The following is a 24,405-nucleotide window of genomic DNA, read 5'->3' as shown; positions in this document are numbered from 1 at the left end:
CCCACTGATCATCTTTAACAATTCTCTCCATTGTGTCTGCAACATAATACTCGGAGAATTGTGACCCAGCGGAATTTCATTCGCAGTTTGCGTCTGTTATCACAGCGCTATTTTGACTGTGTGCGCCTTGGCCGTTAGTTTATATTATTAGCTGCAGAACCAGGAAGTGTGGTGTGTTGTTGTCTTTCCGACGTCTTGCCACGCTGTCTTGCTCTGCTAATACTTGACGCTTTAACATCGATAGTTGGTGCGTGCGGGATATAGTGCATTGTCGAACTTTGCCGCGGAGGAAGAGCTCGCACGTTGAGCTCGGGTCTGCGGGCATGTTGCACGATGTTGCAGGCGGGTTGTTGTATTTTAATCTGGAATCATTCATTTTGATGACTGCGCCGCCGCAACCACTCTTGATGGCGGAAGTGCCGCGGCTCGCTCGGTGTCGGCGCTGGGGAGGGGGGAGGGACCCGGAAAGGAACGTCGGCCCGCAGCCGCGCGCCCAATTGGAACGCGGCCCGGGAGGGGAGGACAATGGAAAGCGGGGAGAGCCGCGTTCGGAATTGGAACGCTTTTGCGCCGGCGGGTTCGAATGGAACCTCGCTCCCGCCAGCAAGTTAGGTTGCAGGCCGGGGGGACGAGGAGCACGCAGCGCTCCAAGCCGAGTAGGAGGGTCTGTAAACACGGAAGCGAGCGGCTGCCACACACCGCACTGTCCCCTCCACTGTCTACAGCTCGCCGAGGAAGCGCGGGATTCAATCGCCGACTCCAGTTAAGCGAAGGCACCGCTGCAACAAAAAAAAAAAACACGGTTCCCATTTACGACTGGAATCTCCCCATAAAATCACAATTGGGCCGACAGGATGGCAGACCATATAGCACCTTAATAAATATTATAGATAAGACAGACACAAAACGCTGCAGTAACTCAGCGGGACAGGCAGCATCTCTGACTGGGGAGAAGGAATCGGTCGTCCTCAGACAATATTATTGTATTTGGCGGGTGGCTGCTCCACACTTGGGTCAGGAGGGGTGTTGCGACAATTCTGTGAAACTTGCTCCCTGCACACTTGTGTAGGGCAGTTATGGAACAATCGCATTTTATTTTACTGTGAAACACCTCCACCAATCTCTATGTAATTAAGGCCAATGCAGACACGTACTCCTGGACGGTGTTTATTGTGTAGAAAACGTGCGATGTGTTATTTAAAAATCGTCCCGGGCTCCGCCCCTCGTGCACACTTCTGAAAACTGCCAGAACGCACATACACACATACACACCAAGGAAGAAATCTGCGGCCCGGAACCTGTGCTGAACGCCGGAGGCCCTCACTGGACAAATAGTTTAATTTTTTTGAGTTTTGTGATGGTGAAAACCGTTTTTCGAAAGCATAAAACCGCACACTAGTTCTAATGAGCGTAGCAAAAAAAATAGGATGTAAATAATTTTCAAGTTGGCATCATATTGCAACATTAATTTGTGAAAGCACCCGTGCAAAACAACAACGGGGAAAGTTGTGTTTTTATTCATGAAGTAAAGTTCCACTGGAGGTAATGCACCCGGGGTTGCGCTGAATGTTGTCTGAGTGCATTGGATGTTTGCCACATGGCCTTGTTTTGAAACAACTGCGCGTATAAGTCGCCTGCTGCTCCGGTTCTGAAATAGAATCAAACTGCTGGCGTTATGCGCATTCAATTTCATGTAATCGGGAAGAGGATTCAAAACTTTGCTTTTCAATCGGCCTTCTTTTGTGACACACGATGCAAATGTTATCGTCTTGTTAGCCAAGCATTCGTGATGTATTATTTTTCAAATGATGAGTCTGGTTCAAGTGAGCTGGGCGATTGAATGTAAATTTACTGATGGAATCGTGTCTTCAAGGTGGGCATGCCCACCCAGCCTGCTTCCCGAGGTGAAGGATTTGTAGAACGCCTGCTCTCGGCAGAGGGGGCAACTTGAGCTATGTTCAAACTCCAAATATAATTACATGCATGGTAGATTCTGTACCAAGAGCAAGCATCCAACAAATTTCCATAAATGGAAACAACCGAGAGCTGGGTACCTTGGTGAAAGTTCTGTTGATCTCTAACAGGTGGCACTGATACATGAGCTCTAGACCATTTAAATGTATGTGAGAGAGCAATCGACTACTGACCTAATGTCAGACCATGTGAAACCTAAAACTCCAGGGCCATGTCGAAACCCAAATTTATCTCCAACTACAGGGACTGTATTTATAGCTGCCCTTCAAACAGTTTTTTGGCCTCTTCTCAGTTAAATGGATTAACATCACCTTTCTTAAAATAGCATTATTGTCACATGTACCTTGGGTGCAGTGAAATTCTTTTTCTGCATACAATTCAGTGAAATCTTAGTCTACATGAACAATCATGCATAACTGCAAGAATATGTAAGAATAGTAGATCACACTGAAGACGTACATAAAAATCATCACATTTCCAACGCCATCTTGTATTCTTCACAATTCAACGTTCTTAAAAACGTAAAGTCTTTTATTGGCCTTAAAGTCCCGTTTTCCTAATGATGGCACTGGGTCAGAGTAACAGAGGTAGTCAGCCTGGCGATGTTGGTATCCTCTACCTCTAGCGGGGTTAAATGCAGTGGAGAAAACCACTTGATAATTGATTATGGAAATCCCAGATAGAGTTTTGAAGACATAATCTGTCAGATTTAGATTCAGCCAATTGAATAATGCACCATGATTTAATTAAAGTCTGAAGAAGGGTCTCGGCCCGAAACGTCACCCATTCCTTCTCTCCTGAGATGCTGCCTGACCTGCTGAGTTACTCCAGCATTTTGTGAATAAATACCTTGTTTTAATTGAAGGTGAAATATGCTGCAATATCCATGACATCCTTGTGAACATTGTTGCTTATTCTTTGCCTCACTCAAGTGCTCACTCTTCAAACATTTCCTCACATTCCCAGTTCTTAGCTCTGCCTTTTGTTCCAACCATTTGTCAAGTCAAGTCAACTTTATTTGTCACATACATATACAAGATGTGCAGTGAAATGTAAGTGGCAATGCCTGCGGATTGTGCTAAAACTACAAAACAGAATAGAATTTTTTTTTGACACAAAAAATAAATTAATACAATAAATTAAATTAGTCCCTGGTGATATGAGAGTTAACAGTCCTGATGGCCTGTGGGAAGAAACTCCATCTCATCCTCTCTGTTTTCACAGCGTGACAGCGGAGGCATTTGCCTCACTAGCAGCTGGAACAGTCCGTTACTGGGGTGCTAAGGGTCCCCCATAATGTTGCTGGTTCTGGATCTGCACCTCCTGATGTACAGGTCCTGCAGGGGGGCGAGTGTAGTTCCCATAGTGCGTTCAGCCGAACGCACTACTCTCCGCAGAGCCTTCCTGTCCTGGGCCGAGCTATTCCCAAACCAGATTGTGATGTTTCCGGACAAGATGCTTTTTACAGCCCCAGAGTAGAAGCACTGAAGGATCCTCAGAGAGACTCTGAATTTCCTCAACTGTCTGAGGTGGTAAAGGCGCTGCCTTGCCTTACTCACCAGTGCGGCAATGTGTGTTGTCCATGTCAGATCCTCTGTGATGTGTTGTCCATGTCAGATCCTCTGTGATGTTGCCTATCAAACAACCCCCCCCCTCACCTGCATCAATCTGCCTGGCTGTCAACATATTACCTGCCACGCTTTGTCCTGCCTCTCCCCTTTTCCAGCTTTCGTCTCCCTCTTCCCTCACCCCTTACAGTCAGTCTGGAGAAGGTTCTCTTCCTGAAACATCGCCTATCCATGTTCTGCAGAGATGCTGCCTGACCTGCTGAGTTACTCCAGCACTTTGTGTCCTTTTTGCCATTGTTCATGTCTGAAATCAGACAAGACATATAATCCTAAGATAGACACAAAATGCTGGAGTAACTCAGCGGACCAGGCAGCATCTCTGGAGAGAAGGAATGGGTGTTGTTTCAGCACAATTTTGAATAAGATTTCACACTGAAATTCATTATCCCACTTTGAGGTTCAGACTCTGCATCCGCTGTAATGTTTCAACGCAATTCATAAAAAAGACACACCAGTGCTTATTACACTGTTCAGCCAGGGCCCCTCTGCTTGAGACTCGTAACCAATGGGTGTCATTTCGGGTCAACCTGACACGTCACTCATCCCTTCTCCCCACAGATGCTGGCCCGCTGAGGTACTCCAGCATTTTGTGTCTAGCTAGGGTGTAAACCAGCATCTGCAGTTCCTTCCTACCCAAGACATATCTCCTGATTATTCTATGCTAGGGAGCATTGCACGTCAACTTGTGCTAACTCAGCATACAAACAGGTGTGCAAATGTTAACATGGTGTTTTTGAAGTTTTAGTTGACCTCCTTTCCTATCCTGCCCTAGTCAAATCAAGTCAAGTTTATTTGTCACATACACATACACGATGTGCAGTGAAATGAAAGTGGCAATGCTTGCGGATTGTGCAAAAAAAAATTACAATTACAGCATATAAATTAAAATTAATATAGAAAAGAAAAGTAGTTCCTGGAGTTATAATAGTCAACAGTCCTGATGGCCTGTGGGAAGAAACCCCATCTCATCCTCTCCGTTTTCACAGCATGACAGCGGAGGCGTTAACCTGACCATAGCAGCTGGAACAGTCCGTTGTTGGGGTGGCAGGGGTCTCTCATATTGTACCGGTGCCAAAGAATGCCTCTCCAGCTTGTTTGAATGACTACCGACCGGTAGTCGGTAGGCTCTCACCTCGGTGGTTATGAAATGCTTCGAGAGCTTAATCATGAACCACATCTGTGCCCTCCTTCCTCGCAACATGGACCCACTACAGTTCGCATACCGTCCGAACAGGTCCACGGATGATGCGGTCTCCCAGGTTCTGCACACCACTCTCTCACCTGGACAGCCAGGGGGGCTATGTGAGGATGCTGTTCATTGACTTTAGTTCAGCTTTCAATACCATAGTCCCCACCAGACTGGCTGAGAAGCTGCTGGAACTGGGGCTTAGCACCTCTCTGTGTACCTGGGTCCTGGACTTTCTCACCGCCAGGCCCCAAGTGGTCAGGATGGGGGAACACACATCTAGCCCCCTCACCCTGAACACAGGATCCCCCCCGGGGTTGCGTCCTTAGCCCCCTACTGTACTCCCTGTACACACATGACTGTGGGGCCAGGTTCAGCTCAAACTCCATCATCATGTTTGCTTGAATGTCAAAAAAAACTAAGGAGCTGATTGAGGACTTTAGAAGGGCTCAACATCCAATGATGGTCAGGATTAGTTCCTGGTTGTTCAGGGACTTCAAGTGGATGTGCTGGGGATTTTTTTGTCCGGTTGACTAGGCAGTGATTTTTCTTTCTGCATGCTCTGGAAGATGTGCAAATCGCTATGATATAGTCAACTTTTTTTTTTAGCAGTATGACCTATTTACAGCTCTTGCCAATGCATCATGCTTTCACGTCATCCAAAAGCATTGTATGCAAAGCGACATCATGTTTCCTCTCTAACCCCACTGGTCCAGTTCATGTGTGCTTCACAGGGTGTGCACTGTGGTCAGCTTTCAGACGGTGTTTATCTGATGTACTAAGGTAAAGGCAGATCTGTGTATGTGCTTAAAAGTTCAGTTGACCTGGTGATTGATGGTAATGAGCCTTTTGTAAAAATGTTGGCCTTGTCAAAATTGGCGGTCAGTGCTTACAAATGCCACGTTCTATAGTGGGTTCACAGTTGCTTTCTTGTGGAGCCTTTGGTTATGCAGATTTCCCAACCCTTCCGAAATTGGCGGAAAGTTTCCGCTTTCTTATTTCATTTCCGCCATTCCGATTTCGCCTCACATTTTTCCGCAAAACACATGCCTCGCCGCTCGCTCTGCCCCTCGCACCACCACTGGCCGCCTGCCTCGCGGCTGGCCTCGCCTCCCCGCTCGCCTCTAGCCTCGCCTCGCCGCTGGCCTCACCTCGCCGGTCGCCACCTGCCTCCCCGCTGGCCTGGCCTCGTTGCTGGCTTCGCCTCGCCGCTGGCCTGGCCTCGCCGCTCACCGCTAGCCTGGCCTCGCTGCCGACCTTGCCTCACCGCTAGCCTGGCCTCGCCACTCACCGCTGGAATGGCCTCGCCGCTCACCGCTAGCCTGGCGTCGCAGCTGACCTGGCCTCGCTGCTGGCTTCGCCTTGCCGCTGGCCTGGCCTCGCTGCTGACCTGGCCTCGCTGCTGGCTTCGCCTCGCCACTCACCGCTAGCCTGGCCTCGCTGCTGACCTTGCCTCGCCGCTGGCCTGGCCTCGCTGCATAGTGTGAGTCCCGTTGATGTTGAGAGGGGATGGGGTGCGGGGGAGGGGGTGGGGGGGCGGAGGAAGGGATGGGGAGGGGGGAGTGGGAGTGGGGGAGGAGGGGGAGTGGAGGTGGGGGGGAGGGGAGTCGGGGTGGGGGGCGACATGGGTCGTTGTGGTTTGCTGTTGAAGACCACTGGAGCAAGTATGTCTTCAATGAAATTAGGTATGTGCAGTTTTAAATGAAACTCTTTCTTCATAACTTAGTCATACATTTTATGACCATTGTTCTTTTATTCAATACCAATAGAATTGGGATGTGTAAGGAAAAAGCAAAATAGAAAAAAACAAAACAAAACAATTTTTTATTTGTGTTGTAAAAAGCATTTCTGTTCAATAACCTTTCTATAAATAACAGAATATACTCATGATAGGCCTGACATTGTACATGTAGTCCAAGAACTACAGACTGATGGAAATAATAGTCGTTTTTCACACATGAATGTAGCGCAACGTGTATGCGCATTTGGCGTGCGTACTTTTTTTTGCTGAAAAGTTGCATTACGCATATGAATTTTGATGTAAAATTCTGAATTTTGGACATCAAAATTATGAATTTGTAAAATCAAATGTTGGGAGGTCTGGTTATGTCTCAAGCAGTGGGGCCCTGTCTGAAGTGTGATAAGCATTAGTGTGCCTTTTTTATGAATTGCATTGAAACATCACAGCGGACATGGAGTCTGAACCTCAAAGTGGGATAGTGAATTTCAGTGTGAAGTCTTACTCATAATTGTGCAGAATATAAAATAGAGTGGGAAACAAGGATTGGAGAATCAAAGGTTTCGGGCAACACTTAAAAACATTCAAATCTAATTATTAGAACATGAAAGGGGGAGATCTCATAGATATAAACGTTGATTTTAAGTGCCAGGGAGGTGGTTAAAGTAATGAAGACTCGACATCGTAACATTTATTTTGAATGGGCGAGCCTCAAAATATGACCATGTGTTCATAAGACATCGGAGCAGAATTAGACCATTTGGCCTGTAGAGTTTGCTTCGCCATTCGATCATTGCTGATGTATTTTTCCCTCTTAGCCCCATCCTCCTGCCTTCTCCCCTTAACCTTTGACACCCGTACAAATCAGGAACACAGCAGTTTCCACTTTATAAATACCCACTGATGGCTTCCACAGCCATACCTGTCAATGAATTCCACAGATTAATCACCCTCTGGCTAAAGAAATTCTTCCGCTTCTCCATTCTGAAGGTATGTCCATTTATCCTGAGGCTGTACCCTCTGGTCCTAGACTCGATGTAGAGTCTTATATGAAAAATACATCTGCTATCCACTAAGTGGATAGTAAAAACACCCTTTCCACATCCACTCTGTCTTGGTCTTTCATCAAACGCTCTTCATACATTAATCCAATCATCCCAGTGATAATTACCGTAAACCTTCTGTGGTTCATCTATAACACCAGCACATCTTTCCTCAGATATGGGGCCCAAAACGACACTCAATCTTTCAAATATGGCCTAACCAATGCTTTACAAAGCCTCAGCATTATTCGATCCTTGCTTTTATATTTTAGTCCTCTTGAAATGAAGGTTAACATTGCATTTACCTTCCATTACATCCTTCAGCATTGCATCTGTGCCTGGTGGATATGTTGATTTCTACCTGGTGGGTAAGTCGAACGTTCAAGGCCTTCAGGTACAGGAGCATCCAGCATCAACAAGTTAACAGTGCTGCATTTTCATTACTTTTCATAATGAGGGGGGCAGCTTGGGCAACCACTTTGAAAAGTTAAGCGCTGCACATGCAAGAAATCTGAAATGAATACGGAAAATGCTGAAAGCACTCGACAGGTCAGTCAGATAGCTGTGACCTGAGAATTTCCAGCATTTGCTGTTCTTATTTGGGCGTCAGCCTCCTACTTTCTGTCCTTGGAGTGATTCCTTGAAGAGTGCATGGAGTGTAATCTTTGAAAAAGTTTTCTGAAGGGCAATGTCATAAATCAAAAAGGCTGAGCCAAGTGCATTATGGGTCTTCATAATACGTCATGAGCTCTAGGAGCAGAGTTAGACCATTCGGCCCATTGAGTCTAATGATTCATCTTTCCCTCTCAACCACATTCTCCTGCCTTCTCCCCATCCCTCTGAGACCCTTGCTAATCAGGAATCTGTCAATCTTCGCCTTAAAAATATCCATTGACTTGGCCTCCACCGCCGTTTGTGGCAATTCATTTGTGAATCCACAGATTCACCGCCCTCTGACTAAAGAAATTCTTCCTCATCTTCCTAAAGGTACGTCCTTTTATTCAGATGCTATGGCTACAGGTCCTAGACTCTTCCCCTAGTGGAAACATCCTCTCCACATCCACTCCATCCAGACCTTTCACTGGTGGAGAGTTTGACAATGGTATTCGGTAAGTTTCAATGAGGTCTTCCCCACCCCATTCTTCTAAACGCCAGCGAGTACAGGCCCGGTGCCTTCAAACGTTCATCGTATGTTAACCCAATCATTCCTGGGATCATTCTCGTAAACCTCCTCTGGACCCTCTCCAATGCCAGCACATCCTTCGCCATCTTCTGAAGCATTGTAATTCTGCGCACAAGAGTGGCACAGTTTGTTATAGTGTGGAACAGCTTTGTAAATCGAAGACTCGTACTTCCAAGAGTAAATGGCCTCGTGGAATGTGTGTAAATTCAGCACTGGCATATTAGCAATTACACTGATGCTGCAAAGTGTTCTCCAACTTGGGGACAATGGTGATGGCACTGCTCTGTTGGTTGGATGGTGATGAAGAAATAACGGAGCCAACTAGAATGGCTCTTAACTGTGTTGCCATTCTTTGATTTTAAAGTGCTTTGGAATGTGCACATCAGTTCTCCACCTGGTGCGAAGGCAAGGGGAACCTATGAACCATCTGAACTCCATGACGTGCAACCTCGTCGTCCCTTCGATCATCTGTTCGGCTGTCGCTCCCACTGTCAGCCACTAAGACTGCTGTCTATCTCTTTGTGTGCTGTGTCCTGCTTTTAGTTTTTTTAGTTTTAGAGGTACAGTTTTAGGGATACAGTGCCCACCGAGTCCGCACCAACCAGCGATCTCCGCGCATTAACACTATCCTACACCCACTAAGGACAATTTACACTTGTACCAAGCCAATTAACCTACATCCTGCATGTCTTTGGATTGTGGGAGGAAACCGAAGATCTTGGAGAAAACCCACGCGGTTACACCCCCACCAACTCACCCACTCCAACCCCCCTTTATCCCCCCTCCCCTCTCGCTGTTTGCACTATTGCAAAGTCGAAATATCGTAAGTCGAAGCATCGTAAGTCAGGGAGCATCTGTACTAGATCATCGGGCCCTAACTGCAGGCGTGGACTCGATGGGTTCCCATTGTGACGTCGAACACGGAGGTATTACTGCGCATGCGCGGCTGACAGGCAGGGCCGGTGGAAAATAAATTTATTAAAGTTTAAAAAGTGAATAACTTTTAAAATATAACAACCATTTGAACCGCAGGCCAATGGTGAGTAAGGTGGGAGTGAGTGTCTCCTCTTTTGGTGACCTTGTTTGGAAGGATGCTGACTGATGAAGTAGACGATTTCTTTCTTTAGTGAAAGAGTGGTGAATCTGGAATTCATTGCCACAGAGGGCTGTGGAGCCAAGTCACTGGGTATTTTTAAGGTGCAGATTGACAGATTCTTGATTATTAAGGGTATCAGGTGTTATGGGGAGAAGGCAGGAGACTGGGGGTGAGAGGGAATGTTAAATCAGCCATGGCTGTATGGCGGAGTAGACTAGACGGGCCGAATGGCCTAGTTCTGCTCCTATAACTCATGAATATGGTTGGGCTGAAAGCACTGCCCGAAAGAGATCATGGGGAGAGATGGCATGAGGTTGGGACAATTGACTTACACCATCCCTGTTGAGGAAATGATTTAATTAATAATCCCGTCACCTCCACCCCACCATCTCCAATTTTTCCAACTGCCCAACCCCTTCAACTCCTCCAGCCTTTCATCGGTTGATGCTGTTTTGTTTCATGGCAGAGGGTAGTTTTAAGAAGCATTACTGCTTTTGTATCAATAGAAATGGCTTTAATATGTTAGCAGCTTTCGCATTACATTCTGTGTGGATGCAAAATGCTGCAATTGCAATTTATCAGCACCTCTAAATAGTCTTCCTTTTAAAATGTTTCACTTTTGACCTTTTGAAACATGTACATCACCAAACATTTTAAGCATACTCTCCTTGTTCTATTATTATTATAAATCTAAATCTGCAGTGTGTGGTCCCTGTCCCCCCCCCCCCCCCCCCCCAAAAAAGAAACATGGGTTAGAACTACATTCCTTTGCAAACGATTCTTCTCGAGGAAAAATAAATCCGATGATCGGTGGGCAAATGCATGTCAGGTTTACTTGCCCTTGTTAACGGGTCCGGGCAGAAATGTTATTCTCCGTGTAGTAAATAACTTTTCAAATGTGTATTTGCTGGAGTTGTGGTAAAATTTGTCACCCTCAGTGATGCTATCACTTCTTAAGCAGTGCATCTCATTTTTAAGAGTTTGTGTGCATAGCTCGTTTTCTTTCAAGGTTGGCTATTCGATAGTAAATAAAATGATCTTGAAAGCCTGCCCTGTTTATGATTGTCATTGAAGAGTTTTAACATGATCAAATAAAAGTAAGATGATTACACCTCTTTTGCAGCAGCAAAGCAGTGACCAACAATTTATTTAAAAAATCTGTCTTGTTGAATTATTTTATTGACAGCGTAAAACTGATTTTTCGCAAGTTCCCAATCTAAGTGTTGCGGTTTCCTGCAAAGTTGTTTGGTCACTCAGTGATTAATTCACGGTGTATAGGTTGAAGAGTAAATGGTGCTGTCTGCAGCATTATATTATAGATTTGCAGCATTATATTATAGATTTGCAGCATTATATTACAGACTTCTTGCATCATAATGTCACTCTTGGTACATTTGTTATTTGCATTGCAATCCTACATTTACGTACTTGTAATTGCTTTGTTTTGACTAGGGAACTAGCTTTAGGTTCGAGCATAATAACTTTGGTTCGAAGGAGACGGTATTTTCTCTCCTTTGCTTGTTTGAAACTAAGTCACATTTCACTGGCGTTCTTTCAAATTTGTTTCCCATTGGATTTAACGACAGTGCTGCAGAGGCCATCACTTCTCTGTTTTTGCAATTCAGTGTTGAGAAGAAGCTGTTCTACAACTTGCATGCCTCCATGCAGTGCACGAGTCTCGCTTTATAACCTTCCTTCAATCTTCTCAGCCATTTGTGCAGCTTGACAAATGAGCGATGACAATTGAGGTTTAAACATGAGCTTCCCTTTCTCTCTGTCGTTTACAGTCATTTGGCATTATTTTATTTCCGATTGTTCCTAAAGGTACGAAACAGGAAAGGAGCTTGTTTGGACGAGTTTCTAATCTGCTTACTGGACGCTATGCTAGAGTCTTTGAGTTTGACTTGTAATGTGTGATATCTAATATTTTGCAGCCTAACCCCCTGATCTCCATTTTAAAAAAAAATGTTTTTAAAAAGTAAAGTTGCCAGTTTGGTTTTATTTTTAGATTATTATGCTTCCTACCAAGATGTCCAATTTCCTTCCAGATCCGTTTGAGTTGCATAGTGATGCCCCTATAAATAGTGTCGTACAGCAGGACTATATCACAACAAGGTGTCGGAAGTGATAGGAGGGAAAGTGAATTTTGGAGGATAGTAGTTTGATTTTAAAAACAAAAAGTAGACATTGAGAAACTAGGCCATTAACAAAATTGGAGTGCAAGTTAAGTTTTTGATTTATGATCTAGTTTGCTTTCAGATAATACATTGTTGATATTTTGACTTACGTGTTCTGTTGTTTTGTTCTCACAGTGGAAGCATCTGTCCACAGCAGTCATGTCCATTGCACCGATAAGACCATTGAGGCGGCTGAGGCCCTGCTCCACATGGATTCTGTAACCTGCCTGAGGGATGACAAGAACAGCGGTAGGTAACCCTCTCTGAAGGTTGAAATTTTCGGACTTCAATACAAAAATTAAGGCTCATTCTGCACAGCTCATTCCTGTTTGCCAAAGGCTTATTATTGTTGTATACAAGTTCTAATTGACCCATTCCAAGATTAACGTCGTTCTTAAAAATCTCCTAGTGACTGAATTGTTTTCAACCAACACGTTTGCTTTACTGAAACTCTCAGCCCTAACGTTAGATAAATAGCAGAGTGCCTCTCTGGAATTCCACTTGGGTGTAATTAATTGGCTGAATGTTGTCCAGGAGGTCATCTGTAGATTGCACAATTGGGCTTGGAGTATTCCTGGAAAATGCATGTGTGTGTGTGTGTGTATGCGCACAAGTGTGTGTAATCAAGATCAAGAGGTGTTTATTTTGTCATATGCATCAGATAAGAACCTAAACAATGAAACTTACTTGCTGCAGCTTTGCATGCACATTATATGCAACAGCAATAATAATATACAATAAATTGTCAGTTATTCTAAGTAAATTAGACTATGAAGGAGCAAACAAAAAATCCAGGTTCATAGAGCAACTGTAGTCGTGTGAAGACTGAGTGGTTTATTGCTGAGGTAGGCTTATGCACGTTGGTTCAAGAACTTTACATTTGATGGGAAGAAGCTGTTCTTGAACCTGGAGGTGACACTGTTCTCGGGTTCCTGTACCACATTTTCAATGTAAGCAGCGAGAAGAGAGCATGACCAGTGTTGGGTGGGTCTTTGATGCTATTGCTTTCTTGAGGCAGTGCTTCCCGTAAATCCCTTTGGTATTTGACTGATCAGCAGCTGTGATGGATCTGAAAAACTCTGTCACTTACTGCAGCCTGCTTTGTTTTTGAGCATTCGGATTACTGGAGCAGGCCATGATGCAACAAGGCAGTATGCTCTCCACCACATGCCTGTCGAAGTTTGAGCATTCGATGACATGTCAAATCTCCTCAAACTTCTGAAAGTGTTGGTGAGCTTTCTTTGTGACTACATCAATGTGCTAAGCCCAGGACACATCATCAGCGTTGTGTGCAGCCAAGAACCTGAAGCTGTTGACTCCCTTCACTGCTGCACCGCCAGTGAAAACAGGTGTATGTTCCCTCACTTTACCTTCATGCAGCCAATAATCAATCAACTTCTTGGTCTTGCTAATGTCGAGGGCGAGATTGTTGTTCTGGCACTGTTCAACCTGATTATTGATCTATCTCCCGTACTCTGACCTGTTGTTACCCGTCGGTGGATTTAAAGATGGCACTGGAGTTGTCTAGCTACACCATCTCGGGTATAGAGGGAGTAGAGTGAGGGACCAAGGACGCAGTCTTGAGGATCTAATATGCTGATGGTTCAGGGAGGATTAGGTGCCAATCCATATTGATTAAGGTCTGGCAAAGAGGAAGTCAGGTATCTAATTACAGAGAGAAGAGCAGAGACCCGATTCCCTGTATTTAATGTTGTAGGAAGGAACTGCAGATGCTGGTTTAAACCGTAGACGCAAAATGCCGGATATCCAGAGATGCTGCCTGTCCCGCTGAGTTACTCCTGCATTTTGTGTCTATCCCTGAGTTTAATGATGACTTTGGATGAGATGATGGTGTTGAATTCTGAGCTGTAGTTGATGAGCAACTGCGTGACGTGCATGTTCCTGTTGTCCAAGTGGTTCAGCACCGAGTGGAGAACCAGTGAGGCTGCAACCACTGGTGCATGTGTTGTGTCGGTAGGCGAATAGAAATTTCTCAGGCAGGTGTTGATTTGTAACATAATCAACTTCTCGAAGTACTTCATCACGATCGATGTGAATGCCACCGGTCGGTAGCCATTGAGGCACGTCACCTTGCTCTTTTTGGGCACCAGTATAATGGATGTCCTTTTAAAGCAAGTGGTGACCTTGGACTCAAGTAGTGAGAGGTTGAAGAAATCCACAAAAACTCCGGCCTGTTGGTCCGCACAAGATTTGAGAACGCGGCCAGGTACTTCAACAGCCTCTTCTGAAAGTGTTGGTGAGCTTTCTTTGTGACTGCATCAATGTGCTAAGCCCAGGAAACATCATCTGTGTTGAGTACGCCCAAGAACCTGAAGCTGTTGACTCCATCCACTGCTGTATCGCCAGTGAAAATGTGTGCATGTTCCCTCACTTTACCTTCATGCAGACAATAATCTATCAACTTCTTGGTCTTGCTAATGTTGAGAGCAAGATTGTTGTTGATCATCAGGGCTGGATGCTTTGAGAGTTCACCCTTGAAGGTTCTTTTGACATTGGCCTCAGAGATTGCGATCACAGGGGGCTGTGGGGGGACGTGAAGGTACAATGTTTTTCTTCCTTTTGATGTAAGCACAGGAAGCATTGAGATTTTTCTGGGGTGATGTGTTGCTGTCACTTGTGCTACACAGTTACTGACATCCTTACTAATCAAGAATCTGCCAATCTCTGCCTTAATAATACCCATTGACTTGGCCCTCCCAGCTGTCTAGCAATAAATTCCACACATCCACACACTGACTAACTAAATTCCTCCTCCTCTTTCTAAGGGTACATCCTTTTATTCTGAGGCTATAGCCTTTGGTGCTAGGCTCTCTCCACTCCTGAAAACATCCTCTCCACATCCACTCTATCCAGCCCTTTTACTGTTTGGTAAGTTTCAATGAGGCCCCCCCCTCATCCTTCTAAACTCCAGCATGTACAGGCCCAGTACCATCAAACACTCATCATATGTTAACCTAATCATTCCTGGGATCATTTTCATAAACCTCCTCTGGACCCTCTCATAATGAACACTTATTTTTGCTCTTTACAGTCCCTAACAACTGACATTGCAAATATGAATTTCTATCTGTGAATCTTATTTTTCTCCTCCTTGCCAAAAATGAACCACCTTACACTTGTTCATATGGCAATTTATTTTAATTGACTTGCCCGTTCTCATTAGTGTGATGCCAAGTGTAAACTTAAATATTCTATTTTACTGTCAAATCAGACTTTTTAATGGTTTGAAGTAGTGGTCACTCCATCTGCCTTTGGGATGTTTTACCATTTTCCCACCTGTAACACCTTTCAACTTTGTGTCCGGTTGCATTTCCTTTTACTCATTCCAGGATGATGGGAGGGTATTGACACAGCTAGAATTTGTTACTGACTGTGCGAATTGCCCTAGACAAATTGGTGACTTGAACAGTTGCATTATGTGCCAAAGATACTTCTGTGGTGTTCATTGTATTCCATAATTTTACCCCAGAGACAATTACGTAATGGGAATGGATATCCATGTCTTGGTGTGTGATGGAGAAACAAAGGAATAGGATCAGGCCATTCAGCACCTCTTGCCTGTTCCACAGTCTGATCAAATCATGCCTGAACTCATTGTACCTGCCATTTCATCATATCCCCTGACATATTTATTTATTTTATTTTTCTCTCATAACATAGGAGGCCCATCGAACCCGCTGACTATCAGATCATTCCCATTCCCCAACTCACTTTCCTGTTAATTTGTTTTTCTCAATACGCACGCATGGGCTCTCTCGCTCGAGCATGCTTTCTCACTCTCTTGTTCATACATGCTCTCTTGCTTGCACACGCACACACTCTCCTGCTCTCTTTGCTCGCACATGCACACACTCTCCCTTAACTGGGCAACCTGCAGTAACCAGTTGATCCCCCAGCATGTGATGTGGGAGGAAACCAGACCATCCAGAGGAAACTTGTACAGTTATAGGGAGAATGTGCAAAGTCCACACAGACACCAACGTCGATCAGGATTGAATGTAGATCACGGAAGTTGTGTGGCGACAACACTGACTGCTGTGCCACTGTTATTTTTTAGTTAACCAAAAAATACATCCCAGATTCGAAAAATAAGAGCTGACGTAGCAACAATTGCCATCTCCAGGACCCTGCACTCACCTAACTTCCCAAATCAACCATGATCACATTGAATGGCAGTGCTGGCTCGAAGGGCCAAATGGCCTACTTCCTGCACCTATTGTCTATTGTCAAAGCCTGCCCACTACATGCAAGTCTCAAGTCAGGAGTGTACTGGAACACTCTTCACTTTCCTGGTTGAGTGCAGCTTCAACAACGCTCAAGAATCTCGTCATCACACAGGGCATCCACAACCATTCACTCACTCTACCATTGACGCACGGTAGTAGCAGTTTGTACGATCTATAAGATGCACTGCAGTAACTCACCGAGACTCCTTAGGCAGCGGCAGCTAAACTCGCAGCCTCAGCCAACTAGAACGACAAGAAATATCAAAAACATGGGAGCACCACCACCTAGACGATGCCCTCCATGCTGCATGCCCTCCTGACTTGGAGATATCTTGCTGTTCCTTCACCATGGCTCGGTCAAAGTCCTGGAACTCCCTCCCTGACAGCATTGTGGGTGTGCACACACCTCGAGCTCTGTAGGCAGCTGAGCTCACCAGCACTTTCTCTGGGGCAATTAGGGCATGGGCGATTAAATGCTGGCTCAGCCTACAAAGCCAACATCGCTTGAATGAATTTTAAAATAGTCTTTGTATGCCCTGTCAACTTCCTGTGATATTTTGAAATTTCAAACGATTCGCCCAATTCCCCACCCAATTCCAGCGAATGCATTCTTAATTTTTTTGATCTCTCCTAGTAATTCAAACCGAACTTCAAAGTAAAATTCTGTCAATCCATCCTAATGTATTCTCAGTAGAATGTGAGGCTAGGTTTCTAGCCTTAGAGGGAGTACAGAGAAGGTTCACCAGATTGATCCCTGGGATGGCAGGACTTTCATATGAAGAAAGACTGGATAGACTAGGCTTATACTCGCTGGAATTTAGTAGACTGAGGGGGGATCTTATTGAAACATATAAAATTCTTAAGGGGTTGGAGAGGGTAGATGCGGGAAGATTGTTCCCGATGTTGGGGAAGTCCAGAACCAGGGGTCACAGCTTAAGGATAAGGGGGAAGTCTTTTAGGACCGAGATGAGAAAACATTTCTTCACACAGAGAGTGGTGAGTCTGTGGAATTCTCTGCCACAGAAGGTAGTTGAGGCCAGTTCATTGGCTATATTTAAGAGGGAGTTAAATGTGGCCCTTATGGCTAAAGGGATCGGGGGGTATGGAGAGAAGGCAGGTACAGGTTACTGAGCTGGATGATCAGCCATGATCATATTGAATGGCGGTGCAGGCTCGAAGGGCCGAATGGTCTACTCCTGCACCTATTTTCTATGTTTCTATGTTAATTGGAAGTTAACTGGTGAGTAGTGTTCAGCCTGTTAGCCTTTTCCCTCTGTTGTATCGAGCATGGGGGATTCTATGGAAGGGACCTAAAATAACACAAGCAAATTTGCAGATGACACATAGCTGGGTGGCAGTGTGAACTGCAAAGAGGATGCTAGGAGGTTGCAGGGTGACTTGGACAGGTTGAGTGAGTGGGCAGATGCATGGCAGATGCAGTATAATGTAGATAAATGTGAGGAATGGCCTCCTGCACCTATTTTCTATGTTTCTATGACCTATGAGTTGCTGCAGTGCATTTTGTAGGCAACGGTGGTGCAGCGGTAGAGTTATTGCCTTACACCTTGCTTTCAGCACCAGAGACGTGGGTTTGATCCCGACTACAGGCGCTGTTTGAAACATAGAAACATAGAAACATAGAAAATAGGTGCAGGAGTAGGCCATTCGGCCCTTCGAGCATGCACCGCCATTCAATATGATCATGGCTGATCATCCAACTCAGTATCCTGTACCTGCCTTCTCTCCATACCCCCTGATCCCTTTAGCCACAAGGGCCACATCTAACTCCCTCTTAAATATAGCCAATGAACTGGTCTCAACTACCCTCTGTGGCAGAGATTTCCACAGATTCACCACTCTGTGTGAAAAAAAACTTTCTCATCTCGGTCCTAAAAGACTTCCCCCTTATCCTTAAACTGTGACCATTTGTTCTGGACTTCCCCAACATCGGGAACAATCTTCCTGCATCTAGCCTGTCCAACCCCTTAAGAATTTTGGAGTGAAGGAGAGAGAAGATGGCCGCTGGAAGGATAGTGTCAGTGGCTCCCGTTTGTACGGAGATTGTACAGTGACCATCTTTGGTTTCGTCCCACACACCAAAGACGTACAGTACAGGTTTGTTAATTGACTTGGTATAAATGTAAATTGTCCCTAGTGTGGGATAGTGTTATTGTGCGGGGATCGCAGGTCGGTGGGCCAAATGGCCTGTTTCACACTGTATCTATAAAACCTAAATATGCAATATGGTGCATGGCTTGGGCAGGGTGCATGTTTAAGGGTGATGAACTGGTGTCAGTCAAGCAGGCTCCTTTGTTCTGAAGAACATAGAATATCATAGGAACAGGCCCGTGGGCCCACAATGTCCATGCCGAACATGATGCCAAGATAAACTAATGTCATCTGCCTGCAGGTGATCCATACCCCATCCATTCCCAGCACATCCATGTGCCTATCCAAATTCCTCTTCAAAGCCATAACACATTTGGCTCCACCACCACCCTTGGTTGACCCAGGCAGGAGTATTTCGTCACACTCCTGATTTGTGCCTATGCAGATTGATGGTGGAGAGAGTGTGTACAGAGTTGGAAGGTGAGTCATTCCCTGCATAATACCCTTGCTCTCCATGGCACCGTGTTTACGTGCTGGTCCTGTGAACTTTTTCTGCCCATTGGCGAGGTTCACGGTGGTGGATTTAGCAACTGGAATCACATTGAATGGCAAGAGGAGATAGTTACACTTGACCAACAATCATTACTATTCCAAGCTTGAATATTTTGTTGGACTAGGCTGGGGTCGACACAGACTGCTTTATTGTCTGAGGAGTTGCAAATGGAAGTGCACATTGCACACTTTGCAGTTGTCAGGGAATTTTCCCTCCCTCATAATGGGTGCAGACGGTTGATGATGCAGGTGGTTGGATGAGAACAGCAATCTGACGAGAGTTCTGGAGGTGGATTCTGGGTTGTGTTTGATCTTTGACAGCCGTAGCCAACTATGTGCTAAGCATGATTCATCCATGAAGAGTATTTAGACAGGTCCATGGATTGGAAAAGATTCCAGGAATATGGATCAAATGCATGAAAACAAGATGAACATAGATGAGCACCTTGGCCAGCCTGGATGACTTGACCGTAGAGTCTGTTTCCATGCTACACGACTCTTGTCTCCAAGCCTTTCTTTCACAGTAAGTAAGGACATTAAGAAATATGATCAATATATCTTGATGTCTTAAAACTACTTTTCCTCCAGTAAAAGCATAATGTTAATGTTAATGGAGGTTATATGTCTAGATTTTTCCCCCATCGTGGTTTAGTGTTCCATCTGGTTTTCAGCAGTTCAGCAGGTTTTTTTAAAACTGATTTTGAGAAATGCTGTCAAAACTGGTGGATTGATGGGACAAGCGGAATTAAGTGCGTGAATATTGGGAAACGGGAATAGAGTGTCAGACAGAGCTGGAATGAACCTTAAGGTCAGACATATTAGTAAAAATTGAAATATCATGAGGTAAAGGAGCAGAGTTAAGCCATTCGGCCCATCGATTCTGCCCCTGACATTCGATCATGGCTGATCTATTTTTCCCTCTCAACTCCATTCTCCTATCCTCTCCCCATACCCTTTAACACCCTTACTAATCAAGAACCTATCAATCTTTGCTTTAAAAATACCCAATGACTTGCCCTCAACAACCATCCGTGATAATAAATTCCACGGATTCACCACCCTCTGGCTTAAGAAATGTCTCCTTATCTCCTTGCTAAAGGTATGTCCTTTTATTCTCAGGCCGTGCTCTCAAGTCCGAGACATTCCCACTGCTGGAAACATCCTCTCCACATCCACTCTATCCAGGCCTTTCATTATTTGGTGGGTTTCAATGAGATCCCTGCTCATCCTTCTAAACTACAGCGAGTATGGGGCCAGAGCCATCAAATGCTCACCGGCAGTCTCTCCGGTTTTTTTTTGTGTTTTTTTGTCATTGTTGATGTTAAATGTACGTTTTGTTTTATTTTTAATTCTGTGTATGTAGGGGGGTGGTGGGGGGGTTGGGGGAAACCTTTTTTTAAATCTCCTCCTCAACGGAGATGCGACTTTTACCGTGTCGTATCTCCGTTCGCGCAACGGCCTAACAACGTGGAGTCGGCGGCCTCCAGCTGGGATCGACCTCGAAGACTCCGGTCGCAGGGCCTGGACTTACCATCTCGGAGGCTTCGGCCGTGGGCCCTGCAGACCGCAACATCTGGAGTTCGCAGGTCCCTGGCTGGCGACCGGCTTTTGGGAGCTCCAGCCGTAGCAGCTTCGACCGCCCCGAAGCACGAGGCACGATCAACCCGCCCGCAGGCCCTTCATCACCCTGCGTGGCCCGGCCGCGGCACTTTACATCGCCCGGTGGGGGCTCAGGACTCTCATCGCCCTGCGTGGCTCGGCCGCGGCATTTTCCATCGCCCGGTGGGGGCTCAGGACTTTCATCGGCCTGCTCGGCTCGACCCTGGGACTTTCCATCGCCCGGTGGGGGCTTCAAGGGGTTGGGAGCCTCGATCGCCTCGTGGCGCCACGGGAGAAGAACGAGGAGGAGATAAGACTTTGCCTTCCATCACAGTGAGGGTATGCCTAGAGCAATCACTGTGATGGCTGTTTTGTGTAAAAAATTGTATCTGTGTGTCTTGTGTTCTTTAATGTCTACTGCCGGACCCTGACGTGAGAGGACGCTGGCGTTGATTATTCGCCGCTTTTCCGTCAGGATAGTTTGTCTGTTTGTTTCTATGTTAATTGTATTTGTAAAGCGCTTTGTGCATGTGTTAAGGCGCTATATAAAATAAATATATTATTATTATTATTATTATTATAAGTTAACCTAATCATCCCTGGGATCATTCTCGTAAACCAACGCAGGAAATGTTACGTATGTTTACTTTAGTTTAGAGATACAGCGCGGAAACAGGCCCAATGAGTCCTCACCGACCAGCGATCCCCGCATATTAACACTATCCTACACACACTAGGGACAATTTTTATATTTACCAAGCCAATTTATCTACATACCTGTACGTCTTTAGGGTGGGAGGATCTCGGAGAAAACCCACGCAAGTCACGGGGAGAACATACAAACTTCCCTACAGACAGCACCCATAGTCGGGATCAAATCCGGGTCTCCGGCACTGCAAGTGCAGAAAGGCAGCAACTCTACCGCTGCACCACCATGCCCCCCTATGTGATGAATGTATATGAATGGTTAAACAACTTTGATTTGCTGAAGGTGTTTGGGATGCAAGCTGCTTTCTGAGACTTATAAGGACCATAAGCTGTTTACATGCTGTGGGGCTGCTGGCAGGGTTGGATACATGCCAGCTTCTGGCTGCTCTCTTTACGATGGGAGATCCTTATCTGTGGCCATCTGGTGGTTCCTGATCAGATGTTAAGATCTCAGAACTGAGCGTGTGACACCTGAAGATTTCCATCTCTATATCTAACGGCTAAATGACTCGTCTTCTTTGCCAAGTAAAGCAGATCCACGTTTTGTTTCGAATTGCGACCTCCCCGGATCAACTTTTCTGACCACATCATGTCTCAAGCCGTTCCCGTGTTGGATCCTGAAATTATTTTCTGAAATAAATCGAAGGTATTCACAAAATGCTGGAGTAACTCAGCAGGTCAGGCAGCATCTCAGGAGAGAAGGAATGGGTGACGTTTCGGGTCGAGACCCTTCTTCAGACTGATGTAGCAGGAGGGCAGGAGATATCATAGAGGGGGAGCAGCGAGAGAGCATGTTGCTAAACTCTCGTCGAAGAGAGGAGGAGAACTTCTTCAAAGTGGACATACCGATTTATTCTGAAATAAATCCGTCTTATTTGTGTTCAAGTATTAAAACTCTTGCATTCTGAAAACGACTGCCTGCCTCACCAAATGATTAGACTGTGATAAAAATGCCGTGAAGATGAAATTAATGTTTAAAAACCCTCAATATATTCCAAAGAACACTCCACTGTTTCAGTTAAGTTTTGGGGGGCCTCTTTAAGCTTGAGTATCATGTCTATATACTAAAACTCTTGTTTGTTTGTTTGTTTGTTTGTTTGTTCCTGAACTACAGCCAAAATGATACACGATAGCGTGACAATTTTAGGCCTACCTTACTCACCGTCATCCCTTTGGTGCTAATGGAAGAAGTTTCATTGAAATTGGTGTTATATTTTTTAAGTTATTCACATTTTAAAGTTTAAATCTATCTCCTAGGGAGGGTGGGAGGGGGGTGGAGAGAGAGGGGGGGGGAGGGAGGATAACGAGGGTTGAGGGGGATGGAATGGGGGGGGGGGGGGGAGAGTAGGGGGGTAGGAGAAGGGTGCTGCACCAATGCAGGAGAGGTTTGGGCCCAACGGGTCCACTTGGTCTAGTTAGAGCTAAAAAGTTGTTTTTTTAAACAGCTTTTTGAGGACACGAATGTTAACCTTGAATGGCTGCCCCGTGATTAATATTCATCTGTGGTACAAATATGACTTGCAATGAATTTTCATGGATCATTTGCAATGTTAGGTCTTCTCCAAGGCTGGCAAAGCAGTGTAAATAATCAAACAGTTTCTGGTGTGTTACCTCCTTCAGTGTCGATCGCTGGAATATTTCTGGATGGATAATGCCGAGGCCTATTAACTTATTATTATTTTACTGCAATTTTTGAACATTAGAAATTAATCCAAATTTACAAAAAGTGCTTCTGAAAGTGCAGCAGTGCACTGTCATCCTTACTACATGTTGATTATAATTATTTATATAGAATGCACCAATTGGAATTATTTATATAGGATGCATCTTTAAAAAGGGTTTCATTTCAACAGTTTCAACAAAGGACCTGCATTTTTAAAATTCAACTAGACTGAGGTGGACCCGTTGGGTCCAAATCTCTCCTGCGGGCATCTCCTGGGGCAACCCTCCCCCAACTGATGAAGCCCGTTGCCAGGCAGGGGGTCTTCCCCCGGGGCCGTGGGCGGGCGAGGGGGGACAGGGACAGGGAAGGGGAGGGGGAGCCACTGACTTAGACCCCGTGCCGCCAGCGCTGCAGCCAGAGCGAGCCTTGGACCCAAAGACTCTCCTGCAGCACAGCGGCGATCGTCTGCGAACAGCGGTGATGGCCATCTTGTTGGACCCTCTGCACCACGAGAGGAAGGTCAGACGCGGGGCACGCCGGGACGGGCGCCGATCCTCCCGGTGGCGGGGAGCGCATCTATTAAAGTTAGCGGCAGCTCGTGGGCTCAGCAGCCCCCTCCCCCTCATTGGCCCCAAACCCTACATTGGTCCAGCACCCTCTCCTCCCCCACTCCCTCCCCTCCTCCCCTGCTCCCCCATTCCTCCACCCCTCTCCCCCCCCATCACCCACTCCACCCCCCCTCAACCCCCCCTTATCTCTCCCCTCCCCCCCCACCCCCACGCGGCTACAGTGAGAACGTACAAATTACATATGGACAGCCCATAGTCAGGATCGAACCCGGGTTTCTGACGTTGTGAGGCAACTCTGCTGCTGTGCCACTGTTCTGCCCCTTAGCTACAATCTAATGGGGGCCACTTGTGTTCCCATATTTTGTTGTCATTTGGTCAATTGAGTAATTCCATTATTTCATCAATTTTGCCTGTCACTTATTCCCCCCACATTTCTACCACCCATCACCACTAGGGGCAATTTGCAGAGTCCAATTAACCTACCAATCCGCGAGACTTTGGGGTTTGGGAAGAAACCGGAAAACCCAGGGGAAACGGACGATGAGAGGGAGAAAATGCAGACTCTATGCAGACATGACAGATAATCAGGTTTGAACCTAGGTCGCTGGAGCTAAGAGGCAGCAGCTCTACCTGCTTTGTCTTTGTGTTGCAATATCATTCTCCTCTTCCAGTGGAATGTTGATGGGGCTACTCTATCAAGTACCTGTCAATAAATAGTGAACCATGGACAGCCTTCTGTTAAATGTATTAATGGATCTCCTGAGAGATCCTTCCGTCAGAGGACAAATTTGTTGCACTTGTGGATCCTCCAGTTGTTGAATGTTGTATTCCGAGTTTCTCCCTGTGACACGATGTCTCATTACAGTCTCATTGTCTTTCACTTGACTCACTCACCACCATCACCTCCACTCACAACTCCTTTCTCCTTCCCGA

The 24,405-nt window shown here is 45.7% G+C and overlaps 1 protein-coding gene across 6 annotated transcripts in view; it reads left to right on the top strand.

Moving 5' to 3' along the window:
* Window positions 1-24,405, top strand: part of LOC144596411 (ETS-related transcription factor Elf-2-like) — a 116,114-nt gene that overhangs the window by 68,523 nt on the left and 23,186 nt on the right. For all 6 annotated transcript variants that reach the window (XM_078404656.1, XM_078404644.1, XM_078404647.1 and 3 more), the window contains one exon: window positions 12,161-12,274. In XM_078404656.1, coding sequence (XP_078260782.1) covers window positions 12,161-12,274 — 114 coding nt within the window. The remainder of the gene's footprint in view (window positions 1-12,160; window positions 12,275-24,405) is intronic.

Source organism: Rhinoraja longicauda, chromosome 1 (genome assembly GCF_053455715.1).
Source record: "Rhinoraja longicauda isolate Sanriku21f chromosome 1, sRhiLon1.1, whole genome shotgun sequence".
NCBI classification, from domain to species: domain Eukaryota; kingdom Metazoa; phylum Chordata; class Chondrichthyes; order Rajiformes; family Arhynchobatidae; genus Rhinoraja; species Rhinoraja longicauda.
The sequence above is the reverse complement of the archived record's forward strand: the minus strand, read 5'-3'. Positions and strand labels throughout refer to the sequence as shown.